Here is a 23,323-nt window from a genome sequence, read left to right as displayed (position 1 = left end):
TCCTAAACTGTATACACAGAGGGTTTCTTGCATATACTCTACCAACTGACAGGTACACCTTTTCCTTTGCCTTGGGATGAATGACAATCATTTTACAAACAGACACTATATCTACTAATCAAACTAGGAAATATAAACATGTGGTGGTTTAAGGCTATATGAGACATTAAACTTTGGGGGCCTGAGTCTCCTTGCTCATGTGTTACAGTTTTATACTGGGGTAATTCCACTAACTCCAATGAGCTCATTCCTGGTTTACATGGGGATGAAAAGACAATCAGACACAAAGTATCTTGAAATGCACCCACCTATTTCATCCGTCAACCTGTGACTTTACACTTACAACTGCCATCAAACAGTTATTACAAGACTAATATTTTAATATATATATATTTAATATAACTGAAACAAAATGTTAATGTTTCAGTTATAATGTAAGCATATGTTGATGGGCACAGCTATGGGGTATTATTACTGTATGCTCCACGGGAAGTGGATATATGGGGCCGAGGGACTTAGAAACTCAATGCTAATGACATTCTCACAAATAAATCCTCTGCATACTACAGGGGAGGTTTGAGCGCACAATACACACATCACAGTAACTTCAGGAAACATTAGAAGCAGTGCTTAATTTGTAAAAAAAGAGGTGCCGGGGGTCAAGCAATTTTTTTTTTACTTTCATATCTGATGCAGCAAGCCTAGATTAAGCACTGATTAGAAGTAACTATTTCATTTAAAATACTAAATCATTTTTGTCCAAATTATCACTTTGTCAGTTGCTCTAACCTCATCAGCTGCACTCAAGAAAAAAAACACATAATCTTGATTTTCCAAGCATTGTTTAGTTTGTGCCCTAACACTGTTCTCGGACTTCACCCCTGCATGCCACATGCCTGCCTAGAAAAAAAATAAGACAGTATGCCCATGCCCACCACACCAGACCCCTTTATTCATAGATTCTAGGACTGGAAGGGACCTAGAGAGGTCATCGAGTCCAGTCCCCTGCCCTCATGGCAGGACCAAATACTGTCTAGACCATCCCTGATAGACATTTATCTAACCTACTCTTAAATATCTCCAGAGATGGAGATTCCACAACCTCCCTAGGCAGTTTATTCCAGTGTTTAACCACTCTGACAGTTAGGAACTTTTTCCTAATGTCCAACCTAAACCTCCCTTACTGCAGTTTAAGCCCATTGCTTCTTGTTCTATCCTTAGAGGCTAAGGTGAACAAGTTTTCTCCCTCCTCCTTATGACACCCTTTTAGATACCTGAAAACTGCTATCATGTCCCCTCTCAGTCTTCTCTTTTCCAAACTAAACAAACCCAATTCTTTCAGCCTTCCTTCATAGGTCATGTTCTCAAGACCTTTAATCATTCTTGTTGCTCTTCTCTGGACCCTCTCCAATTTCTCCACATCTTTCTTGGAATGCGGTGCCCAGAACTGGACACAATACTCCAGTTGAGGCCTAACCAGCGCAGAGTAGACCGGAAGAATGACTTCTCATGTCTTGCTCACAACACACCTGTTAATACATCCCAGAATCATGTTTGCTTTTTTTGCAACAGCATCACACTGTTTACTCATATTTAGCTTGTGGTCAACTATAACCCCTAGATCCCTTTCTGCCGTACTCCTTCCTAGACAGTGTCTTCACATTCCGTATGTGTGAAACTGATTGTTCCTTCCTAAGTGGAGCACTTTGCATTTGTCTTTGTTAAACTTCATCCTGTTTACCTCAGAACATTTCTCCAATTTATCCAAATCATTTTAAATTATGACCCTGTCCTCCAAAGCAGTTGCAATCCCTCCCAGTTTGGTATCATCTGCAAACTTAATAAACATACTTTCTATGCCAATATCTAAGTCATTAATGAAGATATTGAACAGAGCCAGTCCCAAAACAGACCCCTGCGGAATCCCATTTGTTATGCCTTTCCAGCAGGATTGGGAACCATTAATAACAACTCTCTGAGTACGGTTATCCAGCCAGTTATGCACCCACCTTATAGTAGCCCATCTAAATTGTATTTGCCTATTTAGCAATAAGAATATTATGCGAGACCGTATCAAATGCCTTACTAAAGTCTAGATATACCACACCCACAGCTTCTCCCTTATCCACAAGGCTCGTTATCCTATCAAAGAAAGCTATCAGATTGGTTTGACACAATTTGTTCTTTACAAATCCATGCTGGCTATTCCCTATCACCTTTACTCTAGTGTTTGTTTACTTACAATTTTTTAACCCAACTTCAGACACCATCACAGAACCAGCCAGCCCATTTGCTGATTTTCCACACATCTGCACCAAAATTCCTATTAAACATGGTAAGGATCAGATGCTCCACTCTCTTTAACTTCATCTCACCCAGAGTCAATGGAGACTGGTAACATCTGAAAGTGCATGTATGCTGACAGCCAATTACAGGCATGGATAAAGATCACATGATCCATGACTAAGAATGCCTGCCTACTGCTCCAGGTAACTGCTGTGTAAAAACAATATAAAAAAGGATTTGTAATTGTTTCTTTTTACCATTTTGGCTTCTGAATGCATTGGAGGGACTTGGGGTGACGCACACGGGTTATTGAGATTTGGGCCTTGCATCCCCATGATACTGGAGTTCATTGACATTTGTCGCTCCATCTTTAAAAGGAAGAAAAAAAGAAAAACAAATTAGACAATATAACAAAGTCTAAAAACATTTTCAAGGGCATATGTTCAGTTTCTCTTCAAAGGGACCCAGCTTTATTTCTTTGAGTCATCCCTCAAAAAATTGTTTTGTGAACTGCTTATATTTGCTTATTTTCCAAATCTGTCCTACAAACACTGCTTTTCTCAAAAGCCATTAAAAAAAAAGAGTTTCTTTTCAAAACAAACATATCAGCCACCCAGGTTTAAGCTTTTTTTGTAATGATTCCCCCCCCTTTTAGTATAACAACACTCTGAGTTAAGTGGTTTTAAAAGCATCACTGTATAAAGTTGTGGCTTCTGCTGTCAATGCAGCCCAGCTCAGCTTATTGAAAACGTAAATAAAAATCCATGATATAGAGTGTATGGAACATGAGTTGGGCTCTTCTTTCGTCTCTGGGACTGCTCAACCAAGGGGAGTTTTCCATATATCCCAGGTCATGTTAGTGAAGCTTTGGAGTCTAAACAAAAACACCCTACCAACCCTTTAGAACTCTTCTTGCAAGCTAAATTCACTACATTATAGTACCTCGACAAATTCAGAAGACAGTTGGAACAAGGAGAATTTACTATTTAAAACTGCTTCTCTCTAATGTTTTCAGTGAAGAGAGATGTGATAGGATTCAATGTTTTATTCCATTTAGCAACAGATGACTGGATTCACTCCTGTGGGAGCAATTTGCACCCCTGAATGTGAAGATAAGCTGTACTTTAAAGGGATATTCACCCCACTTAGGGCTCCTTCGGAGTCCTTCCCAGACAAGTGCTGCTACACTCTCATTTCTGGAAGACTTAACACAAATAAGAGCCCAAATCTGTTGGGTGAATCACGCTCACAGTCCCATCATTGTCCCACTATGCACAAAACAAATGGCATGTTCTTCCCTTCCAAGAGGTGGAGAAGGATACTTTTATTTTAGGAACAGCACAAACATTAGCTCTCAGACAGCCTTGCAAAATGAACACATTCAGACAGTGACCTTTGAGTGTTTTATTCCATTATTTTTAGCCCTCTCTAATTAATTTCTGCCCTTTGTCTCCCAAAACTTTTTATATTAACAGGGCTGTTAAAATACTATGAAAAGTAGGGGCTGCATCTTGCAAGATGGGTAACTGAAGTCAATGGGACCTGAGGGCAAGGGCAACCATGTAGGATAGGGTCCATATCTACAGCAAATGACTGATTACTGGTTCTGAAAAATAAATTACTTTTACTTCTTATTGACTCACCTCCTCACAGTAGGTGAGTAATTATTTTGAGATTAAATTGGCATTGTGCATGTGCTTTGTCCAGTAAGGGCCCAATTCTAATCTCACAATTATATAACTCCACTGCCTTCGATGAGGACGCTGTTGATTTACACCAGTAAGTAAACTCAATATCAGGATCCAAAAAATTCTAATAAAAATAAGGACCTGATTCTAGAATCACATAAAGTGGTTCAAATCAGGTGACCCTCTACTAGAGTTAATTGAGTTACATCTGTGTAAAACGCGTAAATGAGCGCAAAATTACACAAAACTATGAATTCACTTTCACTGTGTGCAGTGAGGTAGATCTTTGCCCCTGATAATGCCTGATACAGTATAAAAATAAAATAACTTACTGGCATTAGTACTGCAGAAGATCCAGGCATGGTAGGATTGGGCAGGGTGCCAGGCATAGAGGCAGGCATGGGTTGTCTTTGTCGGTTGTGTAGGTGTAGTAGTGAAGACAGAGAACCTGGGACAGGCCTAGGAGAAAAGGAGAAAATGTTGTCACGGTCTGTGGAGACTAAAGCAAGCTCGGCAGTCCCAGACATTACTATCACAAATAGCAGTAGACAACTATATAGAAGTAGAAGATATAGTATTAGTGCCACTGTCCGTAAATCCATGTAACAGAAAGTATTAAGGAAACGGCAAGTAAAAACCAGGTCTGATTTTCTTTGCTATTTGTTAGTGAATGCCCTAATTTGCTTTATTTCCTGGCAAGTATGATATAGACATTCTATAGTCAATACATTGTTATAAATTCTGCCCACAGACACAAAACAGTGCATGATAGTCAATTAAACATGCATAAATTAATAAAAATCTTATCACCTATAAATTACTTTAATTTGAACATTTTTCACTACTGTATATACAAATATATCTTCTACAATAAACCCCATTTCCTCCTTCCAAAGCAACAGGCCTGATTTTACTGGTCAGCATGTCACTCATGGCACTAGAAATGGGAAAAGTGAGAATTAAGATTAATTCTCAGAGTCAGATTAAGGGGTTTCTAAGGGGAAAAAAGGAGTGGGAAAAAAAGCAGAATGGGTTAACGTTAGCAGAAGGCATTAAAGGGATTTAGAAGTGTTTTTACAAATATACCAGAGGAAAATAAATATTAGGGGGAAAGTAGACCTATTAACAAATGAGAAGGATCATTAAATGAATGGATTCAAAAATAGCTGGGGTACTGAACTACTTTTTAATAACTGCCTCTAAGAAGAAAAACATTTGGGAAGTAATGACTCCCTTGAAAAGAGAGGGAAAGTGAATGATGTGAAGACAAAATCAGGCCGTCCAGATCGTATGGAGCTTGGGTGTCAGGGGAGTTAGTTAACAAGTTATTCAGGGTTTTTTTGAAAAGTCCTGGAGAAGCGATGGAGAAAAGCAAACCGAGTACTAATTTTCCAAAACCAGGAAAGAAGACATGCAATATGGTAACAAATAAGGCCAGTGCAATTTTGGGTGTCACAGACAGAGCATCACAGACCAGGATGCACCAAGGCATTGGAAGGAATTAAGAGGAAATGCAAATAATTAGGGAGCTGGAGGGACTGATTTATGACTTAGGTAAGCAATTTGTATGGAGCGAAGATGAGAAAAGTCTACTAATATTTGAAGCCTCTACACTAAAATAAGTGCCCCCATTCCACTGAGGGGTCCACCGCCAGCGACTGCAGCACCCAAAATGAGCTGCTCTCGTCAGGGAGTTGGAGGTCATAACCGCAGTGCTTGGGAGCAGCAAAATTCAGCTCACCCTCTGGTTATCCACTGTCAGTGGGGCTCCTATGAGAGATCAGGCTGCACTTAAAATCTCCCTATCCCTGTGAGAGGAAATAAGCACAAATGTTGCCTTATCTCCCCAGGGTTTGAATTTCCCCCATTGCCTGGAGTGCAGCTGCTACTAGCATCTGTGAGCATGAATCAAGCATCAAGGATGGAGAGAAGTTATGTAGGGTGGGACTATACAGGGAGGTATAACTAAAAGTAGTGAGATAAATCTAAAAATGAGAAAAATGCGGCTGAATATGGGAGAAACTTGATATTTATTTGGGGTTTTTAGGCTGCAGTCGTCTCCCAACGGAAGTGGTGGAAGCTACCCCCACCCCACTGGACAATGCACTGAGTTTATGTACTGTAGAGTACAATCTTGCAGAAGGATAGACAGACTACCATGACCTAAAGGATTTTTCCCTTTTTTAACTTCTGTGAGCTCACAGAAGGATCCTATTCAATAAAATATCAGTCGACTCCCAATGAGACTGAAGTGAAACAAGTACCAGGACAATAGCTTTTACATCCCCCCCCATCCCTCCCCTCCCCCCCCCCCCCCCCCCCCGATGCATTCACACTGACAATCTCGTATACAGGCCCTTTGTACAACTCACCAGCTTCATAATAACCGTAGGTGTTAGGCTGTTTGACAGAAACTTATTTTGGCCTGACCTATGCAATTTATGCTAGTGAACCTCCAGGGACGGCACAGTTTGAATTCTGCTTATATGTTCCAGAGCCAAAAACATTTCTGAAATTGATTTAATGAGCCTGGGAATATGGGACTTAGTCAAAAGGGAATTATTTGTATTTATTGAAATGGCAAATAAGCTACCTCGCTGTACCCAGTCTCACCATTCATGCTGCTTAGCTTTGTGGGTCTGCATATGCTTTACACTTGGTGAAAGATTTTTTTTTCAACACCTCACTACTTCTAGGGTTTTTCCCACTACTAAAGCTCCTGCTTGCCCTTTCCCTGAGTACGATCTTTCCCAGCTCTGCAGTACAATCAGAGATTTTGTGTTTCAAGGCTGACTCTCTTTGTCAAAAAGTCTGCACTCTTGCCACTAATAAAAATGCTATATAACATACGCACCAGACTCATTTCTGTAGTAGGGGTGTTTGATACTAGCCAGTGCTCACAGATATTTCTATTTCTTCCACACTGGAAACAAGCCATTGATTAACACACACACACACACACACACACACACACACACTTACTTTCCTACAGATTGAAACTGGTTGAAATACTAAATTTGTCTATTCTTACATTCCATCCCATTTATCACTTCTCTTAAGAGGACAAAGTGCTCTTTTTTTGTTGTTGCTTTTTAACCTTCTGTAGCAGCAGATAAATCAGTGAGACAAAAGTGATGCTTTTGTGACAGACAGGTATTATCATTTTTTATGCTGAAAGTGCACATTGTCCTCCGTTCACCTCCCATCTTTGTACTCTTGATAAAATGCTGAAGATGATGAACAGCCCCCTGACCTGTCGGTCAGTGCTGCTGACTCAAAGGTTTTAGGCCCTTAGCATTAGTCGTTTTCTACTCTAGTAAATAGGTTTGTTGGACAAACAACCTGCAAATAGGGAACTGCTCTATAGAGGAAGCAACATACCAGTCTAGACACTAATGAGACCTAATTTTCAAAGATGTTAAGCCCTCACAGCTGTTTGACTTCAATGGAACTTGTGAGTGCTCAACTGTTCTGGAAAACTAGCCATAAGTGAACCCAATGGAGACATTTTGCAACTTTTAACTTCTCTATGGCTTCAATGGGGTCATGCTCAGGACCTATATGCATAGACTAAAATAAAGATAACTCCAACAGTGTATCAAATGCAACACAATGCACAGCTCACGAGGGATAGCTGAGTGGTTTGGGCATTGGCCTGCTAAATTCAGGGTTGTGAGCTCAATCCTTGAGGGAGCCATTTAGGGATCTGGGGCAAAAAATCTGTCTGGGGATTGGTCCTGCTTTGAGCAGGGGGTTAGACTAGATGACCTCCTGAGGTCCCTTCCAACCCTGATATTCTATTCTGACACCAGATGCTATGATGAAAATCCCCTTTGAACCAGTTCTATTTATTGTCTGGTAAGCACTTGTTTTACGCATTAAGACCATTTATCTTCACTGAAGTCTCGTGCTTTCTCAGTTCACAGAAATTTCTAGCTGAGGTTCCCTGGGGTTATTTTCAGCCACATAGGACTAGACCCTGATGGCTTTAAATGTAGCAGGACTGAAGCAGTCAGGAGCATGTTTTCTAGTTTGCGGAAGAGCTCCAGATCAAAGGATCTTAAGCATGATACATCCCATCCTGCTCCTCCTAACAGCCTCAATTCAAATGAGAGACAATGTTTATTATTATTATTATTATATGTATTGAACCATGCCTAGAAGCCCCAGTTAGGGATCAGGGACCCGCTGTGTCAGGTACTGACCCAAAGGGCTTACAGTCTATGTATATGTGTCAGGAGTAAGGGCCCACAGCTAGCCTACTTACCTTAGCTTAACCCTCAGCAGTCAAATGAGCACAGCTAGGTCCCAACTGAGCCGCCTGATTGGTGAAACTGCCTGATTGGCTGAGGGGATCAGCAGGCCCACCCTTAAGACTAGCAATAGCAGCAGGGCTGTGGTTGCTCAAAGCATATGCCTATGGCTGTGTTAGCTTCAGTTCCTGCCTTGTTCCAGCCCTGTCCCACCCTCACTCCTGCCTCGGACCCAGCCCTGCATCTGCCTTCCCTTACTCCAGATAACCCGGTTCTGACTTTTGGCTTCAATTCTCTGGCTCTGACTCTGACTTAACCCTTAGTTCTGGCATTCAGGTCCTGATCCCAGTTCAGACCTTTGACTCTGATTCCTGGCTCTGACCCCTGGTTTCGGACCCTGGGCTCTAGCTCTGACCCTATGCCCTGACTCCTGGCTCCTGATCCTGGCTCTGACCACTAGGCCTGACTCCACAGCTCTGACCACTAGGCATGACCATCCACATCCAGGTTCCTAATAGTTTAAGCACCCCCCCCACACACACACAAAAAAAGTAACCCCCATCGGGGAAAAGGGGCCTGGTTCCCTGCTGGCACTGATCCCACCAAGACAAATATCTCCCTGTTGGAAATAGTGAGTATACAACCTGTAGACTCAGGTTGTTGCCTTGCAGGTGCAGAATATGGCACTGCAGATGCAAGCCATGCCACCCTGGCACCCTGCGAACCAAAGATTCTGTTGCCAGATAAGTTTGATGGCAACCATGGCAAATTCCATGGATTCCTGAATCAGTGTCAGCTTCTGTTTCTGTTGCAACCGAGAACATTCCCCACTGACCAAGCCCATCAGCTTGCTAGTCAGGGAGGCCGTGGCCTTGGCTTCCCAGCTCCTGGAGAAATCTGGTCTGTTCCTGGCTCAATCTGAAAACTTTGTGCAAGCCATGACAGTGATCTTGGATGACCCAAATCACACGTGCAAAGCAGAGTCTGTACTCCAAGCACTGTGGCAGGGGTACCAATCGGTTATCAAATACGCTGTATAATTTTGATGCCTGGTAGCAGATGCTGAGTGGAATGAGGCTGTGCAATGTTACCACTTCCAGTTCAGCCTGCTGATGATCTAATCAAACTGTGCGTTAAGATCGATAACTGTATAAAGGAGCACCTCCAAGAGCAAGGGTCAGCCTCCCATGTACCAGCGGTTTCCCTGGCTCCAACTCACCAATCATTGGCTTTGCCCCCCCAGACTGAGCCCATCCAAATTGACCAAGCCTGTCCCAGCCTTTCTGATGCTGAGAAAAATTGACAGTGAATGGCGGGCTTATGCCTGTACAGTACTGCTGAGAACCTCAATGCTTCACAATGGGCTGTGCTGCAAAGGCCTGACCTGCATCCTCACCAGGAAATGCCAAGTCCCAGTCCCAACAGAAGGTGGGCTAGTGTGTTCCCCTCATTCCAGTACCCAATAAGGATATTTGTCCACCGGTATTCTAGCAATAACTAACCCAAACCCAACGCATCTCTGACTCCCTCTCCAACTTTGTAAGTGCTATTGGATTCAGGGGCCTCCAGTAGTTTCATGGACTTGGACTTTGAATAAGTATATATGATTCCCATCCAATGGGAAAGATCTCCAGATTTGGCAGAGTCTATCAATGGGTTGTTCCTCTCATTGAAACTAGTAACTTACCAGATTGCCCCTTGGAGGACACCACTCTCCATGGTCATAGAAAAACCCTTCAGTTTGGGCGCATCTGAGCTCAACACCCTCCAGTTATCCTCGGTACGCCCTGGCTCACTATGCAGGATCCGCATATCTGCTGGTGGGCAGGTGCAGTACGTTTCAGGTCCCTGCACTGTCAGCAGTCTTGTCTCCCAAAATTGAGCCATAGACTAGAAGCTCTTTGCGGCTCAGTTTGCCTCCTTGGAGATTCCGAGCCCAAGGCCATTAGTTAACAGGGACTCTCGGCACCCTCCGTTTCCCCTTCTATCACCTCTGCAATAACAGCTAAATACCAAGAATTTGTTGACATGTTTGATAAGAAGAATGCACTACCTGTCTGCCTTCCCTGGCCTTGCAGCTGCAGCATTTCCCCTGCTGTCCATATGTGTGTGGATCTGGGCACACACGCTCTCTTTTGGAGGTCCCTCCTCTTCTTATGTCAGCCTGCACTGGGCCAACAGGCCTTTTTGTCCCTCTTCCTGCCTATCCTCCTCCCCGTGCAGTTTCCTACCTTCACCTCCTCGTTTGGCCATGTCCTGCCCCCTTGCTGATCTCTGCTCCCACCCATAATCCCCCTATGGGATCGCCTCCCTCCAGCTTCCAGCACTCCTGGGCATAGCCTCCCCAAATGAAAGACTCATGCGCCACCTATGCTTGAGCAATATCTTTGTTGTTTTCTGAACTATCACCAAGATGAAGGGGTTTCCCTGCTTCCCTAGGCTGAATTAGTGTATAATAATGCCACACACACTTCCACCCAATAAAGTCCTTCTTTCACCAACTTTGGGTTTCATCCTCATTTTCACCTGGACAGCCCCATAAAGTCTCTCATACCCACTGCTGCAGACTTAACTTCCCACCTCTGCCAGCTACACCAAGAGTGGAAGGAATACCCGATAGCTACTCAGAGGGTTTATAAGCACCATGCTGACCTTGCCATAAGTGACCAGGTGTGGCTGTCTACTTGGTATCTTAGGTTAATGCATCCATCAGCTATGTTAGACCACCAGTATCTACGTCCATTTAAGATTCTGGAATGGGTAAATCCAGTGGCATTCAGCTTACAGTTGCCAGAGTCTGGAAGGATCCACGAGGTATTCCATGTCTCTCTGCCGAAGCCTTACCTCGAAAAATTGTTTTCAACGTGGTCCACCCCCACCTATCACCATCCAGGAGCAGGAGGAGTATTTGGTTCAATAAATCCTTGCTCTTGACAGATTGGAGGGAAACTCCAGTACTTAGTGGACAGAGAGGGTTATAATCCAGACAGACGATCCTGGGAACCAGTGGAAAATATTCACACCTCAGACCCACTGCAGGAGTTTCAGGAAGCTTATCCTAACAAGCCCAACCCTGGGACTCCTGGAAAGCACCCTCAGAGGAGGGGGTACTCTCAGGAGCTTAAGCCCCAGACAGTCTAATGAGCACAGCTGGCCCCAACTGAGCCTCCTGATTGTCCAAACTGCCCAATTGGCTGAGGGGATCAGCAGACCTGCTCTTAAGACCAGCAGCTGTATTAGCATCTGCTCCCGCCTTGTTCCAGTCCCACTCCTGCTTTGTTCCAGCCCTATCCTAGACCCAGTCCTGCTCCTTCTCTCCTTTACTCCAGGTAAACTGTTTCTAACCCTCAGCTCCAATTCCTGGCTCTGGTATTCGACCCCTGATTCTGATACTGACTTTCAATTGTGCTTCCTAGCTCTCACTCCTGACTCCAGCTCTGACCTTTTGCTCTGACTCCTGGTTCTTGACTCTGGCTCCAACCCACTAGGCTTGACCCCCACTGCTCTGACCATGAGGCATTACTGCCCACATCTCAGTCCCTAACAATACGATGAGACACAACAGGTGAATACAACAATCAGACAAGGATGAAACAATCATCAGTATAATAAGCAGCAGTCGCAGCACACCAGCTGCCTGCACATTGTCAGGTGTTACCATAGATTTGTATTTTGAACTGCTTTCAAAGTGGAGCACCTCAGAAAGCCTAGGGCATCTGCAGTGCTACCACGTTGCTTAAGTATCTGAAAAGTGCAGCATGAACTACAAAGATAAATCCTCCAAATTCAGGCAGAGGGGAAATATTTGCACCAGGAATTGTATCTAAGACCATAAGTGCTGACTCAGTTATTGCATGACGGCCGGCAATTACTTGACCTATAGTGCCACTACTGAAATATACTGATGTTGACATACTTTTTCCACTTGCCTAATTGTTGCCTGGTGCTTTAGAAACTTTCATCCTGAAAAGCCAGGACACTTTAAGACTGTCTAAGACTCTTTTGGAATCCCCTATGTAATTTTATAAACCTCACCTGACCTACAGTACCTGCGGTTTAACAATGTTATGGTTCCAATATCATCAAAGAGCAGAACACTCTAAGAAACAAGAGCTTTGTTTAGCCAAGTTAAGTGCAGAACTGAACTGTATTCTAGGAAAAAGAAAACTGGCACCTAAACAAGCAGATCTTTTCCAATATAGCAGAGATCTCTGTTTGTATTTCACAGACAATTCAGACTCTTTTGTGTGATAGATTTTTTTTATCATCAGTAGTAGACACTTATATTATGGTAGCAGCTCAAAGGTCCCAATTGGTTGGGCACTCTACAAATATAGATAATTGACAGCCTTTACTCCAGTGTGTTTACAATCTAAAAGACACAAAACAAATGAAGGACACAGGATGGGGATATAACACACAAGAAAATTAATAGAATGAAGATCTGGCACAGCTTAGTTAGTTACATTTTTGATGTTGGTTTTGTCTTTTTACATATTTATTTTTTTAACTGGAGGTAGAGCTATGGTGGGGAATGACAGGAATGGGGAAGCTTGAAAGAGCAAGCGTGTAGGAAAAGGAAGGAAGGGAAAGAGGGGCAGTCCCAGCTCAGAACCTGCCTAGCTATAATCAGACTTGCAGATGGAAGCAGGACCAAAGAACTCTGAGGGGAGCCTGCTGGGTGAAGAAAGTGGACGGTGGAAGCATGTGACTAAGAGAACCAGGCAGAGGAAAAGACGGGCTAGTGAAGGAGAAATAGAGCTCAGGAACAGGTTTGAGGAGTTGGAAAATGAAGAAGGGGCACAGCAGGTGGTTGCTGAAGGTAAGAGGGCAAGGAAGAAAAGAAGAGCAGCTAGTCCTATAGGAAGAGGGGAAGAATCAATGGAGATAATAACACCAAATATGAGCCCCAGGAGGATACGGGATGGGTTGCGGAGGATTGCAAGGGACAATAGGAATCGAGAGGACTTGCAGCCAGAGGGAACAGGGGATAGACCAGAGAATCACACCATCACCAAGAAAAGGCAGGTCTACGTGATCGGGGACTCCTTACTGAGAAGAATAGACAGGCCTGGAACTAGAGCTGATCCGGAGAACAGAAGGGTGTACTGTCTGTCTGCCGGGTGCTAAGATATGGGATGTGGATCTGAGGCTGAAGAGGATCCTAATGGGAGCGGGAAAGAATCTGCTGATTGTCCTTCATGTGGGAACAAATGATACAGCTAGATTCTCGCTGGAACGTATCAAGGGAGACTATGCCAGGCTGGGGAAGACGCTAAAGGAAATCGAGGCTCAGGTGATATTCAGTGGGATTCTGCCTGTTCCTAGAGAAGGGCAACAAAGGTGTGACAAGATTATGGCAATCAACAGATGTCTCAGGCAGTGGTGCTATAAGGAGGGCTTTGGGATGTATGGCCACTGGGAAGCATTCATGGACAGAGGACTGTACTCTCGGGATGGACTTTACCTGAGTAAGGAGGGAAATAGACTTTTAGGATGGAGGCTGGCACAACTGATTAAGAGAGCTTTAAACTAAGAGTTTAGGGGAGATGGTTGGGAGATGTCCAGGTAATCTGCCGGAATTTAACATTGAGAGGGAAGAAAACGAAGTAAGAAAGGATACAGCCATGGGTATGAGAATGGACATAAGGAGGAAGGGTAGTGTAGATACCAGTCTAATAGGTGATACTGGTGGTAGAGTGTCTGTGCCTAATCGGGTAAAGAATGTCAGTGAAGCCAAATGGCAAAAATTAAGATGTTTGTACACTAATGCAAGGAGCCTAGGTAACAAAATGAAGGAACTAGAGCTACTGGTGCAGGAAGTGAAACCAGATATTATAGGGATAACAGAAACATGGTGGAATAGTAGTCATTACTGGAGTACAGGTATTGAAGGCTATGTGCTGTTTAGGAAAGACAGAAATAAAGGCAAAGGTGGTGGAGTAGAATTGTATATCAATGATGAGGTAGACTGTAAAGAAATAAGAAGGGATGGAATGGATAAGACAGAGTCTGTCTAGGCAAAAATCACATTGGGAAAGAAAGCTACTAGAGCTTCCCCTGGGATAGTGCTTGGGATGTGCTATAGACTTCCAGGATCCGATTTGGATATGGATAGAGACCTCTTTAATGTTTTTAATGAAGTAAACACTAATGGGAATTGTGGGATCATGGGAGACTTTAACTTCCCAGATATAAACTGGAGGACAAGTGCTAGTAATAATAATAGGGCTCAGATTTTCCTGGATGCGATAGCTGATGGATTCCTTCACCAACTAGTTGAAGAACCAACAAGAGGGGATGCCATTTTAGATTTGGTTTTGGTGAGTAGAGAGGACCTCATAGAAGAAATGGTTGTAGGGGACAACCTTGGTTTGAGTGATCATGAGCTAATTCAGTTCAAACTAGATGGAAGGATAAACAAAAATAGATCTGGGACTAGGGTTTTTGATTTCAAAAGGGCTAACTTTAAATAATTAAGGAAATTAGTTAGGGAAGTGGATTGGACTGAAGAACGTGTGGATCTAAAGGTGGAGGAGGCCTGGAATTACTTTAAGTCAAAGTTGCAGAAACTATCAGAAGCCTGCATCCCAAGCAAGGGGAAAAATTCATAGGCAGGAGTTGTAGACCAAGCTGGATGAGCAAGCATCTCAGAGAGGTGATTAAGAACAAGCAGAAAGCCTACAAGGAGTGGAAGATGGGAGGGATTAGCAAGGAAAGCTACCTTATTGAGGTCAGAACATGTAGGGATAAAGTGAGAAAGGCCAAAAGCCATGTAGAGTTGGACCTTGCAAAGGGAATTAAAACCAATAGTAAAAGGTTCTATAGCCATATAAATAAGAAGAAAACAAAGAAAGAAGAAGTGGGACCTCTAAACACTGAGGATGGGGTGGAGGTTAAGGATAATCTAGGCATGGCCCATATCTAAACAAATACTTTGCCTCAGTCTTTAACGAGGCTAATGAGGAGCTTAGGGATAATGGTAGGATGACAAATGGGAATGAGGATATGGAGGTAGATATTACCACATCTGAGTTAGAAGCCAAACTCGAACAGCTTAATGGGACTAAATCGGGGGGCCCAGATAATCTTCATCCTAGAATATTAAAGGAACTGGCACATGAAATTGCAAGCCCATTAGCAAGAATTTTTAAAGAATCAGTAAACTCAGGGGTTGTACCATACGACTGGAAAATTGCTAACCTAGTTCCTATTTTTAAGAAAGGAAAAAAAAGTGATCCAAGTAACTATAGGCCTGTTAGTTTGATATCTATAGTATGGAAGGTCTTGGAAAAATTTTTGAAGGAGAAAGTAATTAAGGACATTGAGGTCAATGGTAATTGGGACAAAATACAACATGGTTTTACAAAAGGTAGATCGTGCCAAACCAACCTGATCTCCTTCTTTGAGAAGGTAACAGATTTTTTAGACAAAGGAAACACAGTGGATCAAATTTACCTCGATTTCAGTAAAGCATTTGATACAGTTCCACATGGGGAATTATTAGCGAAATTGGGAAAAATGGGGATCAATATGAAAATTGAAAGGTGGATAAGGAACTGGTTAAAGAGGAGACTACAACGGGTCATACTGAAAGGTGAACTGTCAGGCTGGAAGGAGGTTACTAGTGGAGTTCCTCAGGGATCGGTTTTGGGACCAATCTTGTTTAATCTTTTTATTACTGACCTTGGCACAAAAAGTGGGAATGTGCTAATAAAGTCTGCGGATGACACAAAGCTGGGAGGCATTGCTAATACAGAGAAGGACCGGGATATCATACCGGAAGATCTGGATGACCTTGTAAACTGAAGTAATAGTAATAGGATGAAATTTAATAGTGAAAAGTGCAAAGTCATGCATTTAGGGATTAATAACAAGAATTTTGGTTATAAATTGGAGACACATCAGTTGGAAGTAACAGAGGAGGAGAAGGACCTCGGAGTATTGGTTGATCACAGGATGACTATGAGCCGCCAATGTGATATGGCCATTAAAAAAGCTAATGTGGTCTTGGGATGCATCAGGCAAGGTATTTCCAGTAAAGATAAGGAGGTGTTAGTACTGTTATACAAGGCACTGGTGAGACCTCATCTGGAATATTGTGTGCAGTTCTGGTCTCTCATGTTTAAGAAGGATGAATTCAAACTGGAACAGGTATAGAGAAGGGCTACTAGGATGATCCGAGGAATGGAAAACCTGTCTTATGAAAGGAGACTCAAAGAGCTTGGCTTGTTTAGCCTAACCAAAAGAAGGCTGAGGGGAGATATGATTGCTCTTTATAAATATATCAGAGGGATAAATATCAGGGAGGGAGCAGAATTATTTAAGCTTAGTACCAATGTGGACACAAGAACAAATGGATATAAACTGGACAGTAGGAAGTTTAGACTTGAAATTAGACGAAGGTTCCTAACCATTAGAGGACTGAAGTTCAGGAACAGCCTTCCAAGGGGAGTAGTGGGGGTAAAAGACATATCTGGCTTCAAGACTAAGCTTGATAAGTTTATGGAGGGTATGGTATGATGGGATAGCCTAATTTTGGCAATTAATTGATCTTTGATTATTAGCAGTAAATATGCCCAATGGTCTGTGATGGGATGTTAGATGGGGTGGAATCTGAGTTACTACAGAGAATTCTTTCCTGGGTGCTGGCTGGTGCCCACATGCTCAGGGTTTAGCTGATCACCATATTTGGGGTTGGGAAGGAATTTTCCTCCAGGGCAGATTGGCAGAGGCCCTGGAGGTTTTTTGCCTTCCTCTGCAGCGTGGGGCACGGGTCGCTTGCTGGAGGATTCTCTGCACCTTGAGGTCTTTAAACCACAAGTTGAGGACTTCAATAACTCAGACATAGGTTAGGGGTTTGTTACAGGAGTGGGTGGGTGAGATTCTGTGGCCTGCGTTGTGCAGGAGGTCAGACTAGATGATTATAATGGTCCCTTCTGACCTTAAAGTCTATGAGTCTATGAGTTAGCACAGTTTTGTAGGCATTGTCACAAAGGCGACTCTTGTGGGGAGATTTTAAGGTTGTGACTGCATGGATTATACCAGAGATTTTCCCAAGCCTAAGAGGTGGAAAAAGCTCAGAGGTGTTTGGGGGAGAAACCGACTAGTGGATGGTAAAGGCCGGGGAGGTTGGCAAGCTGAAAGTGGTGGTTGATGTCACAATACATTACTAGAGCAGCTAGCTAAGATGAGGCTAAATTGTGAAAGGTCTTAAAAAGTAAAGATAAGAAGCTTGTTTGATTTGAGGTGAAGCCGAGGAGAAGGGGGCTCCAAAAAGGTAGTTCGGGTGGTTAAAGCAGCAAGTCCAAAAGATGTACTTCGGCATTGGCCCTTTGAATGGACTTGAGTGGAGCACAGTTGCAGTGATCAGGGCCAGAAAGCAGGAAGTTGTAGTAGTCAATATGTGAAATGATGAAGGCATGGTCAATAGCTATCAGAGATATGGAATTCACTGTGCTGACATATAAGAAATTGAGTACAAGGAGCAACTCCTCTGCCTCAGAATTGTAGGGTGTTTTTATTTAATAAAAGGGATGGCATGCTTAAGTACTACCGGGCAAGGATTGGGGAGAAAACAGAGGAAGAAGATGTGGATGAATACTCACATTCCTTATAACAGCTGATTTGTGGAGTAACACCTCCAAAATTCCCTAAGAGTGCTGCGCTCTTCACCTACCCTGATGAAAGAAGGGCACCACAAATCAGGCTACCACAGAGAATATAATGGGCCACACCAGGGTCTGTTTGAGGATTCTATTATTGTAGGGGGGATTTTTGAGGGGCTCCTGGATGTTGCTATTTAAAAAAAACAAACAGGAGTCTAGGGGCTAGTTAGACCTCTGGAAAATCTTGGATTTTAAGAGATCAAAAAAGTAAAATTTGGCTACTGTGTCAGTTTTGTGCCGTGATTTATATAAAGGATGAAGACTCTTCAGTCTGTGGCTGTTCCACTGCTTAACAATGATTAACTTCGTATATCTTTTGGCCTGACAGTAATTTGGGGACCTTTGAAGATTATTTGGGGGGGAGGCAAATGTCCCCTTCCACACACCGCCCCATTAGCACCAGGCCTGGGTCAAACTCTGTTTAAGGGTTTAGTTAATAATAAATCTTGCCTTTCGAAACTCAAATTGTGTAAATACCTCCTATATTTCCTGAACACATGTTCTACAAACCTCTGGGAATTCAGCATAAGTACAAGGACCAGCAGGTCCCTGAAAGCTTCACAGAACTTATTAACATTTGCCTTTTGGCTCTTGTGGGTCTTAGAAACTGCTGGTTTCAATCTTTCTTTCTCTCTAAATATTTCACTTGGTCTTGTTGCCTGACCCATTAGTAGAATAAAAAAAAAAAAAAAAAAAAAAGAGGAGAGCTAGCATAGTTTCTTAGACTTTAGCCTCCTCAGAGCAGAGACTGTCTTCCTCTAAGTTCTGTACACTGCTGGCACTCCACAAATGATAACTATGCCATTGTTCCATATGTAACTGAGTAGAGCAAAACTAGGGAAAACAGCTAAAGGCACACTGGAGAGATTAAAATGAAGAACTGGCTCAGATAAAACCTATACTATAATAAAAGAATGGTATAAAGAGAAAACCAGAATGCAGGAAAACATGACAAAATATGTCCCAGGGATGTTGAGAGCACTAGTAAGTGTCCTTTATCTGATTAAAGTATTGATGCATGCTCTCAGCTCAAGCCAGACCAAAAGTTTGATCATGCAGGAAGACAAGGGATTTTGTCCCACCACAACTAATACTCTAGGAAGAAAAGAAAGGGCACTGACCACATGAACTAATAACTGAATATCCTATACAGCATTATTACCTTAAAACAAATTTTAAAAATAGTTAAGGCAAAACATTTTCAAATGTGTCCACTAATTTGGGGCATTCAGCTTGAGACATTCAGATTACTCAAGTAGGCATCCAAATGTTAGACATGCAGAATTAGTGGACACTTGAAAAATCTAGGGCTCAGTGAATAAAAATGTCAAAGGGTTAAACAAGCTGAAAGACCCCTAACCCTAACCGCCAGCCACCGGTGACAATGGAACATGTATTAGCTGTTCTGGTAAACTTGTCTATATAGAAGCGTTAGAATGTTCAGCCGCTCCAGCAACCCAGTCAGTTAAATATTCTTGAGTGCTTTACAGCAGCACAATCTGTATTTTATTTTCATAACTTTGCATCATAAAACAACTATAGCTCTCAAAAAGAGAAAGATGATGAAGAGAAAGGTTCTCTCCACCTTCAGCAGGTTGACAGGGTAACAGCATTTCACTGAGCACTTAGAACCAACAGCTCCCTAGATTGGATATTTTGGAAAACAAATTTATCAATTAACTTTTCTGATTCTATTCACTTTTATTACTAAGCCAGTAAATGTTAACAAAAATATAAGGAAAAGTGGGTGTTTTAAACCTAGTTTTATTCTAAAAGAAAAAAACCTGCCTTCTTTTTGAAGTGATTTATTCATCCTGTCTTTGTTCTTTTTTTTTTAAACTTCCCAAACAAAGCAGAAGTTTGTCTCTGAAAATAAGATGGCGAATTACAGCTAAATTGTGAAAACAAAGGACCAACAGTTTCTCCAGTGCAGGCTTGTTACCATGAGCTAATAATTTAAGCAAGCTCAGCCTCTTTTTTAATAACTGTGTGCCTCTAGGCAAAGTATTTCTACTAAAAATTATTGAGGCATGGAACAAGGCAAGGTGTGTGAGCTAATGTTGGATTGTTCAGTTACTAAACCAAATCTTGTAGCACCGAGCCTGCTCTGAACTGACAGATTATTTCTCTGTATACACTTGTATAAACATACTACTTAAGGTTGAAATCTGTGTAAGCTTTCTTTTCAATTAAAATGTCAAAGATGACAGCACATGTTTTCACTGTCCTCAACCAAATGATGGATGCTGCAGCAGGAGTTTCATGCCCCGTGTTTCAGAAATGTTTGCCTCCCTGGGGTGTCTCAGGATGTACTTGCTGACCCTCTTCTGTGCCCTTATGCTATACTGGAAGAACCAAGGGTTTGTGTTTCAGATGGCTCATTATCCCTTTCTTTCTCAGATTCTCCTCAAATAAGGAATGTTGTCACCAAATAGGTTGGAAGGACAGCTTAGAGCTAAGGCACTGGACTGGAACTCAGGAGATATGGGTTTAATTCCTGGCTTCAGACAACCATGGAAAATTCCCCTAAAATCTCTGAGCCTCAGTTCCCCATTTATAAAATAGGAACAATACTTCCCTCTTCCCACTTTTTGTCCATTTTATCTACTTAGACAGTAAGCTCTTTAGGGCAGAATCCTGCTTCATTGGGTATTTGTATTACCATAATGGGGCTCCAATAGTTCTTGGGACCTGAAGGTGCTACTGTAATACAAATAATAATTAACAGCAGCTATAATAAACAGATGTAATACTCTTATGAGAGCTGGAGCATCCTTGTGATAAGATTAGAGTGGAAACATTTCACAGAGATAATGGCAGCTGAGGAGGAAGAAGATATATAAATACATGGGATTTGCTGTGAGAATACAAATTTAATATACTTGTAATTAGGGAATAGGTAAGCAGTGTGAAGGGGCCTTTTGCAAAAGCCAAAAATCAGATAAACAACACTCCTGACAGGAAAACATCGTGGTCTCTACAACGTGCAAACTTCTCTCCAATCTACGCTGAACCTGCTCTACTTCCTTTGTATAGTGCCTGCATGAGACAATTGCACCATATCCAACACAAGGTAAAAATCTGCCCAACTTTTCTATCAGAAGATATTTAGATTATTACCAGATCTAAGTTCTATAAATGGGGCTAAAATCCTATCATCTTCAAGAGTTGTGAGTTAGAAAATTTTAAAATTCCATTATTCCCATTTTACAGAAAATGAGACAAAAAAGAAGTTTGGTGACTTGCCTAAGGTGATATCTGAGGTCTGTGGCAGATCAAACCCATATTTTCTAGCTTCTAGTCTTGTGCCTTAGCAACAATATATGCCATATTCTGTACGTATTTCATGTTGTTCTTAGTTTCCCTCTCTTCACAAACCTGTTTAGCAAGTTATAGCCAGGAGATAAGGCTGCCAAGAACCAGTTTATGGTCAGTAACATCCCACCAACAACCCCTCTTCTGATTCCTTTAAAAATTTCATGAAGATCAAAATGAATATTAAACCATTTCTTGGAAGGAACCTTTGTGCCACCTGCATCATATTAAAAGTTCCTAGTGACAACCGTGTTAGTGTGAATAATGAGAGGGATGGGATGGAGAGCAAATCATTAAGAGAACAGGAAAAAGCCAAAGAAAACGGCTCAAAATGTAGCTCAACACAGATGACCAAGCAAATGTTGATTGCTCTCATTATTTAAAGGACTATGCTTTGTCTTCTCTGTCCACATAAGCAACTGATGTCAGTGGGAGTGGTTCCCTGATTGAGGAACATGTATCTGAAGCTACTTTTTGACCTAAAGATGGTGCCGAAAGCACCACTGGAAATACTGAGCTAATCTGATTCCTAAACTAATTTGATAACAAAAACGCCCAAGTGCTCCTCAGGGAATAGAATCAAGTCCCCTGCTCTTTTCCTAATAAAATCTCCCATCTCCTTGAATACTGCTGGATGATGAACATAGTAGAAATACCTCACCATGAAGTGTCACAGGACATGATCTAAAGCCCAACGAAGCTAATAAAATGGCCCCCATTGATTTCAACCATGTTTGTATCAGGCCTGTAATGTGAAGTATTGCCTTTTAGATACTGACATTAAGATTATCTTGAAAAATATGTGCTAGCAGTGCTAGGGACTATTTTTCCAGCAGTGTTCAAGGGGAATGGGTGAAAGCTGATTTGAAGTTATAACTCACACCAGTGTTTTTGGTGCCTGCTCCATCCCTTTTAAGTACTGTATTGAACATGAAGCTGCAGCTGATTTTGAGGTTGGAGTTCATTTGTTTTCACATCAATGCAATTAATTTCCATTGGAGATTGCATCTTGGGCATTTAATCAAAATAGGCCTAAAATAATTCTGGAAAGCTCATCTGTCTCCAATCTATATAATGTTTTAAAAATTGGATGCATGCCCTGCAATAACATTGCACTTTACAAAGCTGAAAGCTCTAAACTTGGGGGTATCAGTTACATTTAAACCATGGTAAATTAAAACATCCAGTTTCTGGTTTGCATTGATTTATAAATATTGACAAAATTACTTTTGCAGTCATTACCAATGTGGGAGTATGGAGTTAAATTTGCAACAATTCAGGGTTGTTGTGGGTTTTTTTTTTCATTCTTATTGTGACTATAGAAGCCTTTCATATTGCAGATTAAGTTCCAGATAACTTGAAAATCATAAATCTTAGTGTTTTTTTAATGAATGCATATGACCGACCCAAGCCAATGCTCATAATAAAAAACAATAATACCGAGGAATATATAACCTGCTGGTTCCCAAGTACAGTTTTATGGCATGTACAGTACAACAAGTCAAGGTGGATGTTTACTGCTGTCAAATGTTTTGAAGACCAAATGAGAGAGGAAATGTGATTAAAAAAATTAAAAGGAAAAAATATGAATATAAAGCCTCTTGATTTCATAGTAAGAGTTTACTGTACTCTCCTGAACAGTTCTCAAGAACACAGACTCATAGACTCTAAGGTTAAAAGGGACCATCATGATCATCTAGTCTGACTTCCTGCACATCGCAGGCCACAGAACCTTGCAGACTCACTCCTCTGGCTGAGTTACTCATAATTTAAAGACGTCAAGTTACAGAGAATCTGCCATTTATACTAGTTTAAACCTGCGAGTGACCCGTGTCCCATGCTGCAGAGGAAGATGAAAAATGTCCAGGGTCTCTGTAAATCTGACCTAGGGGAAAATTCCTTCCCAACCCCAAATATGGTGATCAGCTGGACCCTGAACATGTTAGCAAGACCTACCAGCTAGACACGTGGGAAAGAATTCTCTGTAGTAACTCAGAGCCCGACTCATGAGAGATGGTAAAATCAGAGGCATTTCAGTTTGAATTTTTTAACAAGTATGTTCAGAACTTCTCTCCTAAATAGTTTTATATACTGTTATACCTGATGGCTTCCA

General features: G+C 41.9%; 1 protein-coding gene across 16 annotated transcripts in view; it reads right to left on the bottom strand.

Moving 5' to 3' along the window:
- Positions 1-23,323, bottom strand: part of CREB5 (cAMP responsive element binding protein 5) — a 349,218-nt gene that overhangs the window by 88,857 nt on the left and 237,038 nt on the right. For all 16 annotated transcript variants that reach the window (XM_065583406.1, XM_065583411.1, XM_065583413.1 and 13 more), the window contains 2 exons: positions 4,307-4,433; positions 2,544-2,654 (listed from right to left, as the gene is read on the bottom strand). In XM_065583406.1, coding sequence (XP_065439478.1) covers positions 2,544-2,654; positions 4,307-4,433 — 238 coding nt within the window. The remainder of the gene's footprint in view (positions 1-2,543; positions 2,655-4,306; positions 4,434-23,323) is intronic.

Source organism: Chrysemys picta, chromosome 2 (genome assembly GCF_011386835.1).
Source record: "Chrysemys picta bellii isolate R12L10 chromosome 2, ASM1138683v2, whole genome shotgun sequence".
Taxonomy (NCBI): domain Eukaryota; kingdom Metazoa; phylum Chordata; order Testudines; family Emydidae; genus Chrysemys; species Chrysemys picta.
Note: the sequence above shows the minus strand (reverse complement) of the source record. Positions and strands in the feature narration are given on the sequence as shown.